At 41.9% G+C, this 15,677-nt stretch overlaps 1 protein-coding gene across 1 annotated transcript in view; it reads left to right on the plus strand.

Annotated features, from left to right (window-relative positions):
* MAPK11 (mitogen-activated protein kinase 11) overlaps positions 1–15,677 on the plus strand; it is a 47,472-nt gene that overhangs the window by 20,555 nt on the left and 11,240 nt on the right. The window contains exons 2-9 of the mRNA XM_033161871.1: positions 1,722–1,851; positions 2,090–2,148; positions 3,675–3,786; positions 4,486–4,515; positions 4,637–4,684; positions 10,543–10,657; positions 10,803–10,874; positions 13,403–13,482. Of these exons, the coding sequence (XP_033017762.1) occupies positions 1,722–1,851; positions 2,090–2,148; positions 3,675–3,786; positions 4,486–4,515; positions 4,637–4,684; positions 10,543–10,657; positions 10,803–10,874; positions 13,403–13,482 (646 nt within the window). The remainder of the gene's footprint in view (positions 1–1,721; positions 1,852–2,089; positions 2,149–3,674; positions 3,787–4,485; positions 4,516–4,636; positions 4,685–10,542; positions 10,658–10,802; positions 10,875–13,402; positions 13,483–15,677) is intronic.

Consider the following 15,677-nt stretch of genomic DNA (forward strand, 5'->3'; position numbering starts at 1 on the left):
CTATCTCTTTTATCTGTTTTGTTGATCCTGTCAGCATCTGCAAAGGGCTGCTATTGTGCCAATAGTAGCTGCTTGTTTCCCGGTTTTTATCCTCTGGTGTGGCGAGGTTATTGATGCTGAAGTCTGTTACTCAAGATGGTTACGTTTATTCTTGCTGTTTACCGTTTTAGAAGTACAGAAGTGTCCTTGGTCCTGTTGATGCCAGTACGGTTATTTTTAGCAATGTCGTTCCCTGTTTCTGCCCCAGCATTCTTGTCTCAGTTTTCACTTGACCCGATGCAAGACTTGGGTAAAGATGTGCAGGTCTGGCTCGATTCGCCAGGCCATCATTTTGGTGTGATGCCATAACAAACACTGAACTGGAGCAAGGACCCAGTTCACTTACTTTATTTACCTTAACATCAGCCGATTAAAAGGAGTTCAAAATAGTTTGATGTTTGAATGTTTGTTTTTACTTCAGCAGTGTGCTTGTTAATGGATCTTTAATGACAAGTGTGTGTACAATGTGGGGAACCCTGAATAATATTTGAGATTTGGTTTTTTTCCCCATATGAAAGGAACGAAGGATTATAATAACAGTTAAGTTCAAAAATAAATAAATAAAATTGGCTTGGATCTAGACTAAATCAGTGCATTTTTTATGGGGGGATGCAGGGGGACGGATACCCCTAAACTTTTTGTGAATCTTTGTACTTCTGTCCATTTACTGTATTTATTTTCCCCAATTTGAACTATAAAATGGTGGTTTTCTTGAGTCAAAATGAGAGTACCCCTAAACATTTTTTAAGGGAAAAAAGCACTGGACTAAAGTATGGACAACTTGCTGCTTTGCTACCAGGCCAGGTTCAAGGTGTTACTATTAGTATATAAAGCCCTTAACAACTTGGGGCCAGTTTATCTGCAATTAAAAAAAGGGAAAGGATCCCTGGATGGTTAAGTCCAGTCAAAGGCAACTATGGGGTACGGCGCTCATCTCGCTTTCAGGCCAAGGGAGCCGGCGTTTGTCCACAGACAGCTTTCTGGGTCATGTGGCCAGCAGGACTAAACCGCTTCTGGTGCAACGGAATGCTATGATGGAAACCAGAGCGTGTAGAAATGCTGTTTACCTTCCCGCCGCAGCAGTACCTATTTATCTACTCGCACTGGTGTGCTTTCGAACTGCTGGGTTGGCAGCAGCTGGGACGGAGCACAACGGGAGCTCACCCCGTTGCAGGGATTCGAACCGCCGACCTTCCGATCGGCAAGCCCAAGAGGCTCAGTGGTTTAGACCACAGCACCACTGATATCACTTTACCCTACATATGCCCACTCAGCCACTTTGATTGGTGGAATTGGCATTACCTCAGGTGCCACATCATACCTTTCTGGCATTTGTGTGAACTTGATTGTTTAGTGTGGCAGCACCTGCACTTTGAAACTCCTTGCCTATTGAGATCCAGCAGGTGCCTTAACTCTACTCTTTTTGGCACTCACTAAAAAAACATTCCTGTTTAGACAAGCCAGTGCTTAGAAAATCGAGGCAGTTTTCACCTTTTGAATGTTTTAAAGTAGAGTTGTCATTTTTTCCTTGGCCTTACTCTCTTATCTTTTGCAAGCTGCTTTGAGGGTTTGTTTGGGTTTTTGTTTTGTTTTGTTTTTACAATCAAGAGGTGTATAAATTTTATGAAATAAAATATAGTAAGATTCCTTTTTCTTTTTCTCTTTCTTTGAATTTGTTTCAGTTCAGCATATGATACCAAAACAAGGCAGAAGGTGGCAGTCAAGAAGCTTTCGAGACCTTTCCAGTCGCTTATTCATGCCAGAAGAACCTACCGGGAGCTTAGATTACTGAAGCACATGAAACATGAAAACGTGAGTGGAACAGGCTGTGCGAATTGCGAATGATGAGCTTGTATTTCATCTAATTATTTAGTTTTATTAAAACGTTCATCAGTTAGACACAACTGACTCCATTAGGTTTTGGCATACCTTATCCCATGCTGGAATGCCATTATCCTTCATTTTAGATTTGAAACTGGTAAGTAGAGACAGCAGTGTCTCATGCATTTCTCCAGATAAAATGAAAACCTCTCTTCTTCTTCTGTTTCAGGTTATAGGATTACTAGATGTTTTCACACCTGCAGCATCAATAGAAAATTTTAATGAAGTGTAAGTAAAGTTTGACCTAAACTTGTTGGCGAGCTGCTAAGATAAACCCCCAGCCCGAGTTATGCATGCCTAAATCTTGTTTATTTCTATAGAAAGCATGTGCTCACCTGTCTTCCGCTGACACCTGTAGTCCCTGAAAGCAGTGGCAGGCAGTGTTGGCATTGTGGGGCTGCGTTGCACGCCCAACCTTCCTGCAGCCGGATTGTTTCAGTACAGTGGTACCTCCTGTTGCAAACAGGATCTGTTCCGGAGGTCCGTCCGCATCCCAAGGAATTTGCAACCGGAGGACCGCTTCTGCAGCGCGGTTTAGCGCTTCTGCGCATGCGCACATGGCGAAACCCGGAGAAATACTTCCGGGTTTGCCGCATTCGCATCCCGAAGTTTACGTATCCAGAGGGATATGTAAGCGGAGGTACGACTGTTTACGGGATGGAAAAAGGAAGGGTGAGGTGGCAGCAAGTGTAGTTGGGATGCTGCCGCTAAGGCACCTGCACAGCACCAACCTCCCCGTCGCCTCACCTCTCCACATCCCAAGATGCTTCAGGAACCTGGCCTGTGGGACATCAGGTGAGCAACACAGCCACTCTGATGCAGCTGTCATTCACTTCATCTGAACCAGGGCTGGGGAAGGTGCTGTTTATAATGTACAGCAAGTACCTGCAGTGTGTGGGGTGTGTGTATGTGCCTTGTATGGGACAAGAGTGGGCAACCTTTGGATCTTGGGACCTCAAGTCCCACCAGTCCATTCAGCGTGGCCAGTTGCCAGGGACGATGGCGGTTGTTTTTCAACACCATCTGCAGGGCAACAAGCTTCCCGTACTCCGTATAGACAGAACTATTTACTGTGTCATAACAATGGTGACTAAGAACCGGCGCCTGAGCTCCCTCCCAGTCTTTTTGTTTTTGTGTTGTGTATTTTAGATTGTAAGCCTGAGGGCAGGGGGACTATTGATCTTTGGGAGCCTCCTTCTCTGAAACATGGAGCGTAACTGCTTTAAATGAATAAACATAAGATATTGATCTCTTGCCTGTACGTTATCTAGTGCTTATTTATTTAAATTTATTAGTTTATTTTGGGGGAGTATGCTCCCCCCACACTACTGTACTCACAGTATCTTTTTAACCTCCTTGGCCGTTGTTGCTCAACTTTCGTATACTTGGCTTAATCCTGCACTGAACTCTGTTGGTTAGTAGCCAAAGTTTTGCTTCCTCCCATGGGAAGAGTCAGAGGAAGGAAGCGTTGGGTGCGCTCCTGCGATTCCAAAAACCTTACGCTGAGTTCAGTTTCCCTTAGCCACGGTTTGTGACCACCAAGACTTCATATTTTCCCCATTCCTCAATCTTGTGACCATATAAAATGCATGGAAGTCCCATTCTTACTAGTGTCTGGAAGCACTGCTTGCAGAGCCTCACCAGGATACCATATGTACCAGCTTTTTTCAAACAAAAGCACTGATACGGGGGGTGGGGGGGGTGGAGAGACTTTAGAAACAATTTGATGTCATCTGAATGCTTTGTATTTACAGGTATCTTGTCACAAATTTAATGGGTGCTGACCTGAATAACATTGTGAAGTGCCAGAAATTGACAGACGACCATATACAGTTTCTTATATATCAGTTACTTCGAGGGCTTAAGGTAAAACCTATGGAGGGAGAGAAAAAAACAGACTTGAGCTGAAACACAGGATGAAACATCTCTTAAGATAATGCCTGCTGCTCGTGTTATTTGTATGTTCTTATTATGTATTCTACAAAAGCCTTGCCCAACAGGAAATACTTTTTGGGTAAGCACTCATAGGTTTTTCCATAACTTGTTTGTATTCGGAACAACATTTTAACCCCTAGTTAATTGATTTGATCGACCTGTTCAGTTAATCAAAATGTTTTAATTGGTTAAACACTGCAGCTCAATGTGCCACACAGATGTCAGTAGTGCTGAAATCATAATTTGTGGATTAATGGGATTTGTAAGTTCCTCTGTAATTGGCACATATGCTTAAGTTTTGCTGCTTTAGCGACAGGAGAAGTGATCGTAGAGGAGCCCTGGTGTCAGAGGCAAATTGTGTTACAAAGGGTGTGTCTGGAAGGGCCTTTAAACTCGCAAAAACCACAGATTGAATTGCAAAACACCAGCAGTCTTTCTTAATTGGTGTGTTTGCTCCTTAGTTACATCACTGAGCACTTGCCACATAAGTGGAAATGCAGGCTGACTTTCGTCTCTTTGTTCTGTAGAATAAAAACAGTCTGTCTGAGTGGATGACAGCTAATAGCTATCATTAATCACTTGTGTTTGACTTTGTTGTCTGACCTCACCTATTTTCTTTTTATTTAACAGTATATTCATTCGGCTGGAATCATTCACCGGGTACGTTGCACTGGAGATATAATGCACTGTGAGCACATCATTCGTTGGGCTTGCTGCTCTGTTTTTACCTCATTCGTTTTAGCCCTGTTTTAATGCTCTTAACTTCTTTGTTCCGATGCAGGACCTGAAGCCTAGTAACCTAGCTGTCAATGAAGACTGTGAATTAAGGGTAGGATTCATGCTATTTTGATTATTTCGGTACGTTTTGAACCAAGACTAAAGCAAGAGTGGTGCCTGTTGTCATGCCAGCATCTGTTATTAATGGTTGTTCTGGTACCGAGTAAAAAACTAAATGCAGGTTTGCTTTTGTAAACCTAACCAATTAAAAACTGATCAGGAAGCTCTCTGAATAAATGGGCAACTATGGAAGTCTTGGTCCTTTCTTTAGGGCAGTATGTCTACAGTAACTGCTCACAAGAAGTGTTGCTTCCATTTCAGGCCCTGGATAACTAGATGAAATAGTAGGTGCTGCAGATATCAAGCAACTACTTGCAGTTTAGAACTAACATTGTAAAAAGGAAGGTGTGTGTTAACTAACAGTGCAATCCTTATTCTGCTCCGAAATAAATCCTGTTCAATGGGGTTTACTCCCAGATACCGGTAATTTGAATTTAGAATTACAGGATAAACTATTACATAGTAATGGACACACCAACATAGTGGGGCCATCTCTGAGTAATTTGAATTTAGAATTACAGGATAAACTATTACATAGTAATGGACACACCAACATAGTGGGGCCATCTCTGAGTCTCACTTGACAGTTTATAAGACCTTATTGTTTGCATTGGTGTGGCTGTAGATGCTCTTATTTCTGATTTTTTCCCAAGTCAAAATATCATCCTACGTTGAGAAGTCCGTATTAATTGTATTTATATCCCACTTTTCGTTCTGTACAGCGAGAGAAGACATCTTCTATTTATTTACTCATTGTAGGTTTTTTTAATTTGCTCTGTCCCACGCTAAGCCAATCAGTTTTAAGAAATGCGAGCATAAAATTGTTCATGTAGTGTTCAAAGCAGCAGCTCACAATGCTAATTGAGTGGTTATTAACTCCCATCTACTGTTGCAACGCAGCATGAGAAATGGTGCTCACAGCCACCAGAATTGAGAGCAGAGCATGTGGCGAGGGATGCTATCCTTGCAATACCCTCCTGCTATGGGGACATTATCCTGGATGGAATCTATATTCTGAAGCAGCCTGCAGACCACTGCTGAGAAATCACAGTGATCAAAACAATAGATGAATCCCCTTCCTATTAAACTGAAATACAGTGGACGCTCGGGCTGTGAACGCAATCCGCGCGGGAGGCGCGTTCGCAACCCACTGCATTCGCACCCCGCGCCACTGTGTCTACGCACGCGCGTGACGCAATTCGGCGCTTCTGCGCATGCACCAAGCGCAATTTAGCACTTCTGTGCGAGCGCCGAAAACCGGAAGTAACCCGTTCCGGTACATCCGGGTTCGGCGCGTTCGTATCCTGAAAACGCGAGCGCAACCCGAGGTATGACTGTATACAAAAACTCCCCCTGACAAAGCCAAGGGAAACACCAGCAAAAAAATTATTTTTTAAAAAACCCTGCTGCACTGTTTTCAGAAGCTGTTCTTAATAATTCATCCCGATTTGTTGAAGGGCGGGTTATAAATATCCAAAGAAATACAAATATTAAAGTTCTGGATTTAGTGACTTCAGAGGAAAGTTCTCTTAACTGTGGAACATCTACCAAACACACCCTTACTTGGTAACAATTGCTTTTTATGAATCTTTGGGATATCAATGAGATATTAAAAAGGTGATGTTTTCTAACATAGGAGCCAGTTGAACTTCATTTGGCCCAAGTTTCATTTGCTGGCTATTCATTCTGTGTGTATGTAAAATGTAAATTTGTTTTATCTCAAAAATAAATTATTAGCTCATGGGGAAAGGGAATGAAAGCATGCTGGCCTGTTTTGGGGGTGCAGACCAATTTTTACCTAATTAGTAGTTGTTTTGCTGTATCCCTTATTCTTATTTGTGAGGTAAGCTCTGTATATCTTTATATGGCTGTTGCCTACACCCCCCAACCCCCCCCCCCGGTCTTCATATATTCTGCTTCTGACACCCAATTTTTCCACCAATAATCAGAGCACAGAGAATATGCATAAGGCCATCTTGTGATGGATGGGATGGATTGTGCCTGCTGCACTGCCTCAGGTGGTTTATAAACATGGGCGTAACCAGGCCTTTTTTCAGCCGGAACTCGCCAGAACTCAGTTCCGGCACCTCTCAGGTGGGTGCCATTGAACAGGACTTCCATTGTGAGTTCCAGCACCTCTTTTTCTAGAAACATATGATTCGGAGTAATCCTATAGCTGTGACTACACATGGCTCACTCATTTTGCAGGGGAGGTCAAGAAGGAAAGAAACCATTTGGAAACCATATGAAAGCATACAGCGTCTTGTCCTCCCCCTTCTTTCCCGGCTGTTGTAAGGGTTTCCACACTTCTTAAAAATCACTCAAGTACCTTCAGAGATCCAAACCCAGTCCTTTCAGCAGCTGATGGATTGCAGCCCTTTATATGCCATTTCAGGAGCGCCTCATTATTAATGCCAATATTCCAAATTATTGAGGAATCATGCTGGAGACGGAGATTTGTCTGTGGCAGGCACATACTTCCCAGGTCACACCCGATCTGCCTTTCTAGTTAGTCGAAAAGGGAAACCCTGTGTTGCAACTCGAACGAGAATAAAAAAAAGCCAGAGCAACATGAGACCAAACAATGTAATATGAACTCCAAAGAGCTTTAGTGATGTCAATGATCAATTTAAGCATTCAAAGGGAAACACATCCTGATAATATGACAAAATATAATGCATGTAAATAGTCCTCTATATACAGTGTGGCACAATAAATGTAGTATTCCAGAAAAGCTGAAGTGGTGAAGAAACTAGTGAATGTCATCTTAGAAAGCATGCTAAGGTACAGTGCTCATAATAATATGCAGTGTCTACATATTATTATGAGCACGGTCCCTTAGCATGCTTTCTATGCCACAAGATGGGCCTTAAATTTATCATACGTCTGCTGAAGAAGTAACATCGAAACAGTGAACTTTATCCAGAAACGCTGTCCGTTGGAAGATCACATTCACTAGTTTCTTCACCACTTTGGCTTTGCTGGAATACTACATTTATTGTGCCATATATAGAGACTATTTACACGCATTATATTTTGTCATATTATCAAGATGTATTTCCATTTGAATGCTTATATTGATCATTGACATCACTAAAGCTCTTAGAGTTCATATTACATTGTTTGGTCTTGTGTTGCTCTGTTTTTTTTATTCTGCCTTTCAAGTTGGCAGATAAGGGTTTTAAGCAACACCGCGGGATGCAGTGAACTCCCCAGAACCCCCTCAGGTGCATTTCCAGGAATTTTACCTCATACATCCTGGCTTTCACCTGCCCAAACCTACTTGAAACCTACTTGAAAACATTTGAATTGGCATCAGTTGGTTTATGGGATGCACTATTCAAAGTATTTAGATGTTCCCGAATCCTTTCAGTCAGAGTACACTTCCTGAACATTGAAGTCCAATTCAATGGCAATTGACTTTGTAGATTATCCAAGTGCTCGTGAAAGTACGACCCAATCTCTCCATGTAATGGCTATTTTTGTACTGTGTGTTTAAAAAAATAAATAGAAGAAGCTTTGAATTAATAGAAAATGCTTTTATTTTCATCCCAGATCTGCAACAGCAGTCCAGAGAATTATGAACTTCCGTGAGCATAAGGCTCGATGGGACTATGCTATAAGGGAGGGCCTTACGATCTGACCTTGCTGCTGCAATGCATTAAATGCTTAGAGTGATGCCTATACCTTGGACAACACAATTTCCCAGTGAATGTAAATTGGTGTGGCGGGAAGATATTTAGGATGACAAAAATTTACATCAAGGCACTGTCTTAACGACGTCGGTCTCTAAATCATGACACACTTAAGTCACAGGGCCCAAGTTAGAGCATATGGCTTCTGAATTATCCCCTTAATATTCATGGAAAATTTTAATGAGGCAGATAAAAAGCTGAATTAAGCCTGGCACAATGAATTCATTACTGATGAGCTTTCTGGATCAAGTATCCTCAAAAGATTCCCTGAGTCAAAGAAACAATGATTCAGGCCTATGCATCTATAACTAAGACATACAAAACAGATGTTTTTACCTGGCGGCACTTTCGTCCTCGTTTCACAGTCAAAGAAAGGAAATGATCCATGAATAACCCTAGTAATGACCTTTAAAGCCCTAAACAGCCTCTGTCCATTATACCTGAAGGAGTGTCTCCACCCCCATTGTTCTGCCCAGACACTGAGGTCCAGCGCCGAGGGCCTTCTGGCGGTTCCCTCCCTGCGAGAAGTGAGGTTACAGGGAAACAGGCAGAGGGCCTTCTCGGTAGTGGCACCTTCCCTGTGGAATGCCCTTCCATCAGAGGTCAAGGAAATAAACAACTATCTGATTTTTAGAAGACATCTGAAGGCAGCCCTGTTTAGGGAAGCTTTTAATACTGAAGGACTCTTGTATTTTAATATTTTGTTGGAAGCCGCCCAGAGTGGCTGGGGAATCCCAGCCAGATGGGCGAGGTATGTATGTATGTATGTATGTATGTATGTATGTATGTATGTATGTATGTATGTATAAATACTAAGACAAACAGTAGGAAATCTCTTACAAAGATTTTATTGATCATTGATTTTATATCCTGCCCTTCCTCCCCAACAAGCCCAGGACGGCAAACAGATACACAATTTAGGAAGGGGGGGGGGAAGCATTCTAAAAGCCATTACAATTAAAAGCCTCTAGTTACAGTTAAAAACATTCTTCCATCCTGTGATCTTGGGGCTGTCAGGACCAGCATTCTTCAGCCACCAAATGCCTGGGTGAACAGGAATGTTTTCAGATTCCTCCTGAAAGTTAATAATGGGTAGAGACCGGCACACCTCACTAATACTGGGTTAGTCTGAGAAATAACAGTTTATGAGAAATTATAATCAAAATAATGGATAGAGAGCATGGCCTTCTGGTTTGTGCTGCCTGATTTTATGTGCATGCTTTGTGTCACTGGCCGTCAGGTGAGATCACACCCTGAGAGAAAAAGGTTGCCCTCAGGAAGGACGATAGCTCAGTGACTGAGTACGGTACATGATTTGTATGCAAAGGGGAACCAGAGTAGACTAGACTGAGATAGATGGATAAATAGTCTGAGCAGATATGAGGCAATTTCCTATACACCTAAATCCTGGGACACCTTCCTTTATGCTTCAGGTTAGGACAGGCGTAGGCAAACTCCGGCCCTCCAGATGTTTTGGGACTACAACTCCCATCATCCCTAGCTAACAGGACCAGTGGTCAGGGATGGTGGGAATTGTAGTTCCAAAACATCTGGAGGGCCGGAGTTTGCCTATGCCTGGGTTAGGACCCTGCAGTTTTGATTGACAGATTTGTAACCAGCTGCTGCCTCTCTAGCACCCTCCCAAAATATACCAAATATTCCCCTTCACCACTGTCACTGATCTGCCAAGCTCTGTGTGTCAATATAAATCCTCAGTTTTCTAGGTGACCTCATAGTTGGTTCATACTGACTTTAGGCCTCTTCTGACCAGCAAAGGAAAGAGAAACTAGCCAAAGGAACAACCTAGATGTTCCTCCTCACTTCCGGGTTCCAGTAAGAAGCGGCGGGGTTGCATGATGATCTAGCAACATCACACATGATTTTTTTCCTCCAAATGATCCTGCTGTTCTCTATGATACTCCTCAAGCTGCTGAACAGACCAGGCGGTTGCAGGAGAATCTGTTTGGGGTAGAAGCAGAGAGAAAGCAGGAAATCTCTACTTGTTGGAACTGCCGGTGGCAACTGTGGGTTAGATATGGACCAGATGTTTCTGTTCTTGGCTTAGATGAGTCACGGGAGCCCGAATAAAGTTAGGCCTGACCATTTGTATAATAATAAAAATAATGGGAATTTCATTATTATTATTATTCTGTAGATTTTAGACTTTGGCTTAGCCCGGCAAACGGATGACGAAATGACGGGTTATGTAGCGACACGGTGGTACAGAGCCCCGGAAATCATGTTGAATTGGATGCACTATAATCAAACAGGTAAGATGGCGGGGGGGGGTGGAATCCTCCTTGTGTTGTGCTATGAAATATGTACCTTGGATTGGGAATAGCTTTGTCATGCAGATTCTCCCCAACCCAGCAAAAAAAAACCCTTCTGATTGGTTGTTTTTTTGTGTTTTGGCAGTTGACATTTGGTCAGTTGGATGCATCATGGCGGAGCTGCTAAAAGGGAAGGCCCTTTTCCCTGGAAACGACTGTATCCTTCCCCCTACAAGTGCAAATATACTCTGGGTCTCGCATTGCTGGTGCCACGGATATGCTTTTAAAGCAGCGTTAGCCATTTAACAAAAATAAAATGGTACAACAAACACATTGTTAATCATTAAAGTGACTTGTTTTCACCCCCCCCAACAGCTGGACGCGATAATGGTCATAAAGAGTAACAAACATTTTGTCCTTAAGCCACAGTAGGCTGCCTAAAATCTTTGCTTTTCTACGCTTCATTTAAATAAGGACCCAGATACAAAAACAGCTTGAAAAAGACAGTGGTTGCTGGGCTGGAGAACAGAGATGCTGAAAGGATTCATAGCTCCCCTGGAAAACACAGGGTATCAGCCCAGAATGGCTAGGGAAAAAATAATACAATTTTTAAAATACATAAATTTTTATCACTCTCTAATTTAGCAGCACCCAGGACTATCTGAAGACGATCTGTTCTTTTCCCGTTTTGGAGCATATTGAAAGCAACCCGTTTGGGGACTTCAGCACTGGTACCTACCAAAATGGATGGGGTGATGCATCCCAGGTGCCGATTTCACATTTGAATACATATTTGAATAGGCTTACATTCTGTGTCCATCGTTGTTTAATGACTCATGTTGGAAGCAGCACTTCTAGCAAGGTAACCATAGGAACTGGGCAGGCAGGTACCTTTATAAGGAGATGGATTTGCAAACAGCAAGACCCAGGCTATGTAAAATAACCAAGCAAGTATTAGAAATCACACCAGAATTGGCCTTACTAAACATCTTCCAGGACAGTAATGCCCACTTACACAACGAAGAACTCATAACCCACCTACTTTCAGCAGCCAGAAACATCATAACCAGACACTGGAGAGACCTGTCAGGAGTAAGCATGGACCAATGTTACCAAATAGTATGGGAAACAGACTTACTAGAAAAATTAACCAATAAGCTGAAACTGACACGGGGACAAATAGAAGAAGACGCCTTCACCCCGGTATGGCTCCCCTTTATCACACACACACAGCCCAACAAGACAATGACAAACATCCACCAACAGCGTACAAATCAATATGGCTAACCTGATCCAAAACACCCACCCACCCCACTCACACATGAAAACAAAGACCACCACAGCCAACCACAAATGAACAACCACACCCTAGGCCAGGCATAGGCAACCTTCGGCTCTCCAGATGTTTTGGACTACAATTCCCATCATCCCTGACCACTGGTCCTGTTAGCTAGGGATCATGGGAGTTGTGGGCCAAAACATCTGGAGAGCCGAAGGTTGCCTATGCCTGCCCTAGGCCAACCCCAACCTTTATCACCATCAAAGGAACACAAGCAAACAACAGAGAACCTGCACAAGCAATGCTGACATCAAATAGAAACACCATCTTTCCCCCTTTTCTTCCTAATGTCTCAACAAATGAAAATGATTTGCAAAAATGTTACATGGAGAATATATATATATATATATATATATATATATATATATATATATGAAAGAGAGATATTGCACATACTTTTGTAAATCAAGAAAATCTTTAATTAAAAATACTTTTTTAAAAAAGACCCTGGGAAACCTTCCCCACTGCAGTTATTAATGGCAATGTTAGAGAAAGAGTGATACAAGAGATGATGGCTTTGGTCCCAAAGACCATGGGTGGATAAGGGCTCTCCTTACTCATTTGTGAAGAGGAAAGGAACAGTATGTACTTTGCCTTTCATAGCCAACACTAGGAACTGTGTGCACTCCTAGTGCTTGGACTACTGTCATAGTAAACCACGCTCTGTAGGCTTAGAAGTGTGAAGGCTTTTAACTTTGGCAGAATGGAAAGTTGGGTGATTCCTTTTATCTTCTAGATAGTTGCTAATATAACACACACACACACAGAGAGAGAGAGAGAGAGAGAGAGTTGTACCTTGGAAGTCGAACAGAATCCGTTCCGGAAATCGGTTTGACTTCCAAAACGTTCGAAAACCAAATCACGGCTTCTGATTGGCTGCAGGAAGCTCGGACATTCAGGTTCCGAAAGAATGTTCGCAAACCAAAACAATCACTTCTGTGTTTGCGGCGTTTGGAAGCGTTCCAGGGCGTTTGGGATCCAAGGTACAACTGTGTGGGTAGGCTGCAATATATGTTGATATATATCAATCACAGCCTACCCATACAATGACAAGCTTTGTTTGGTATTTGGTGATGGATCACACTCTCATAACAACCAAATCTGAGATTTCTACTAAACTCTTTTATCATTTCCTAAAAAGACAAGTGGAACGTTCAGCTAATATAGCTGAGGACTTAAAGACGTATATAACTCTGTTTCAGTTTCCATTGTCTGGTGAAGAATTAAGTCTGCACTGTGTCTGCAAAGAGCTTTATGGCCTAAGGAAAGTCTACTTCTCTAAACTTCCACCATTAGATAACGGAGTAGATTAAGCAGGGGTTGCACACGGGTTTGGCAATTTATTTAAGCGAGCGGCTCATCTGCTATTTCCCCATGTTTCCTGTAGCTTTCTTAAATTCGTACAGATATTGACCAGCTGAAACGAATAATGGAAGTGGTTGGTACACCCAGTTCTGAACTTCTCAAGAAAATCTCATCAGAGCATGTAAGTGCAATGTTTCACCAGGAATAATCATTAAGATCTATTTGCTGTCTCATGTTGGTTTCCTGAGTTCTTCAGGAACAAAATGTTTTCAATTTACGGAGCTTTTTTAAGCAGTTAATGGTAATCGTGTGTGGGCAGTGAATTTTAGAATGTTAAAAGATGCAAGGTGTTTTTAATACAATCCTATTGTGGGTTTGTGAAGAAAAGGAGATCCACGGCATTTGGTTTGTAGGCAACATAATCTAAGCAACCTGTGAAAGATAAGCCACTTTCAGTGATGTGCCACACTTTATACAAAAAGACTTGCTTGCTGCAGGGAGAGCAGTATTTGCCATGGCAAACACATAATATGGATGCCATTTTCTAAGCCTGGTTAGAATGTATACATGGTTGCATATTCCAGGGGGATACCTAGATTAGGGGCAAAAAAAGGGGAGAAAAGCATATTTTTAAGAACTAAAAATATTACCATGGCATAAGATTTTGTGGACTTGAACCCATGACATTGCACTCAGTAGGCAGATTACATACAGTGTAAACCATTGACAAATGCAGTCACCGGAGATAATACTTTCTTGCTATGCTGTGTTAATTTAACACCTGTAGTGGGAAAGAACCACACAGTCCTGATGAAGTCCAGTTTGAGTTAGACTGAATTTGCTGATAAATTCTAGTTCACAAATGTTATGCTATAGTCTCCTTTTGAAGCCTTTTATGGTGAAGTATGGCGATTTTGAGGTTAGCATGTCCAAGGAGACTGAAACATTGGCAACATTCAGAAATTAGTGGGACATTATTGATGCCATAGTTGTGTCCATTTATTCTCTTGCATAGAAATTGATATGAAGCTGAAAGGTATAGTGGATATAATGTGGAGAAGGTATGTGTAATGAATCCCTAGTGGTATGGTTAATGTTTTTGGGTCCTACAGGTAGTTTTGTAGGAGTAGATTGTTAGGAAAGTGTGGCTTGCTGCAAGCATGACCCTGGTTTGTATCATTGCTGGGTGGTCCATTGTTGGTTGTGAGTCTCTAAATGACAACAGACCTATCAGACAAGATAGCTCTAAGAAAAAAGTATCATTGTCCACAATTAGCTGTAGATTATTTTAGTAATTTATGTCACAACTGTAGAAGACACTGGTTTGCATGCCACACTAAGCCAAACCATGGTTTAGTTAGTGCAACCACATGCAGGCTCCCACAAGAGATCACGGTTGCATTGTCACAGGCATTTTTGCTGTCAACACCATGCATTAAGCTAAACTATGGCTGAAACCTGGACTCATCATTTAGTGCCTTCCAGTTGTAACCAAGGTTTGACTTAATGTGACATGCAGACCAAGCCACTAAGTTTATCACTGTCTCTGTTCTATGTGTTTTCAGTGGGAATCCTGGGGAACCTTTCCGTGTATAAGACTAGGTTTTCCCTAAAAAATAATGTCAAAAATTATCCGTCTTGTACATGGATACATCTCCCCCCCCCCATTTTCTTAAATCAGAGTCCCCCAAAATAGCGGGCGTCTTATTATACATGGGGGCGTCTTATAGACAGAAAAATATGGTGCTCTGTTTTGACACAGAATACGGGCTGGGAAAGTTGAATTGACTCTCCTTCCCCCAATGCTGCTCCTTGGGTGATTGCTCAAATGATACTTTTGGATGATTCTCATCCCACTCCATGCATCTACATAGCCGAATCTATTTAATACACAGCAACTGGAAATGGCATCTTTAAAATGTTCCGCAGAATTACAAGAGGGCACACGAGAACAGTCTTAAGTCAAATATGTCTCTGTATTTAGTTAAAGACTTACCAGTAGCATTTTTGGAATAAATGCCTGTTTTGCAAATTACACACTTAAATGCCATTATACATATTGGGTGAGATTAAATGGATAATTGAAAGATTATAATAGTAGTGAGATTAAAGGGGGCAGTTGAGGGATTAATTATCTACCCATTTTCTGAACAAATAATGATGGCAAGCAATGAAAAGTATGGCTGTTAATTAGGATGCCGTGATAGTGGCTTCGCTATAAAAAGCATAAAAAACCGTTAAGGGGAGAAATTAAAACTTGCAAGTACTTAGAAAAGTGCCCAAGCCAAAAACATGAGAGTATTGTTGTCTGCTTGCATGTTTTTAACTCAAATTTGCCACATTAATTCCTGATGAAGAACTACCTGTCTTCAGGTT

Source organism: Lacerta agilis, chromosome 10 (assembly GCF_009819535.1).
Source record: "Lacerta agilis isolate rLacAgi1 chromosome 10, rLacAgi1.pri, whole genome shotgun sequence".
NCBI classification, from domain to species: domain Eukaryota; kingdom Metazoa; phylum Chordata; class Lepidosauria; order Squamata; family Lacertidae; genus Lacerta; species Lacerta agilis.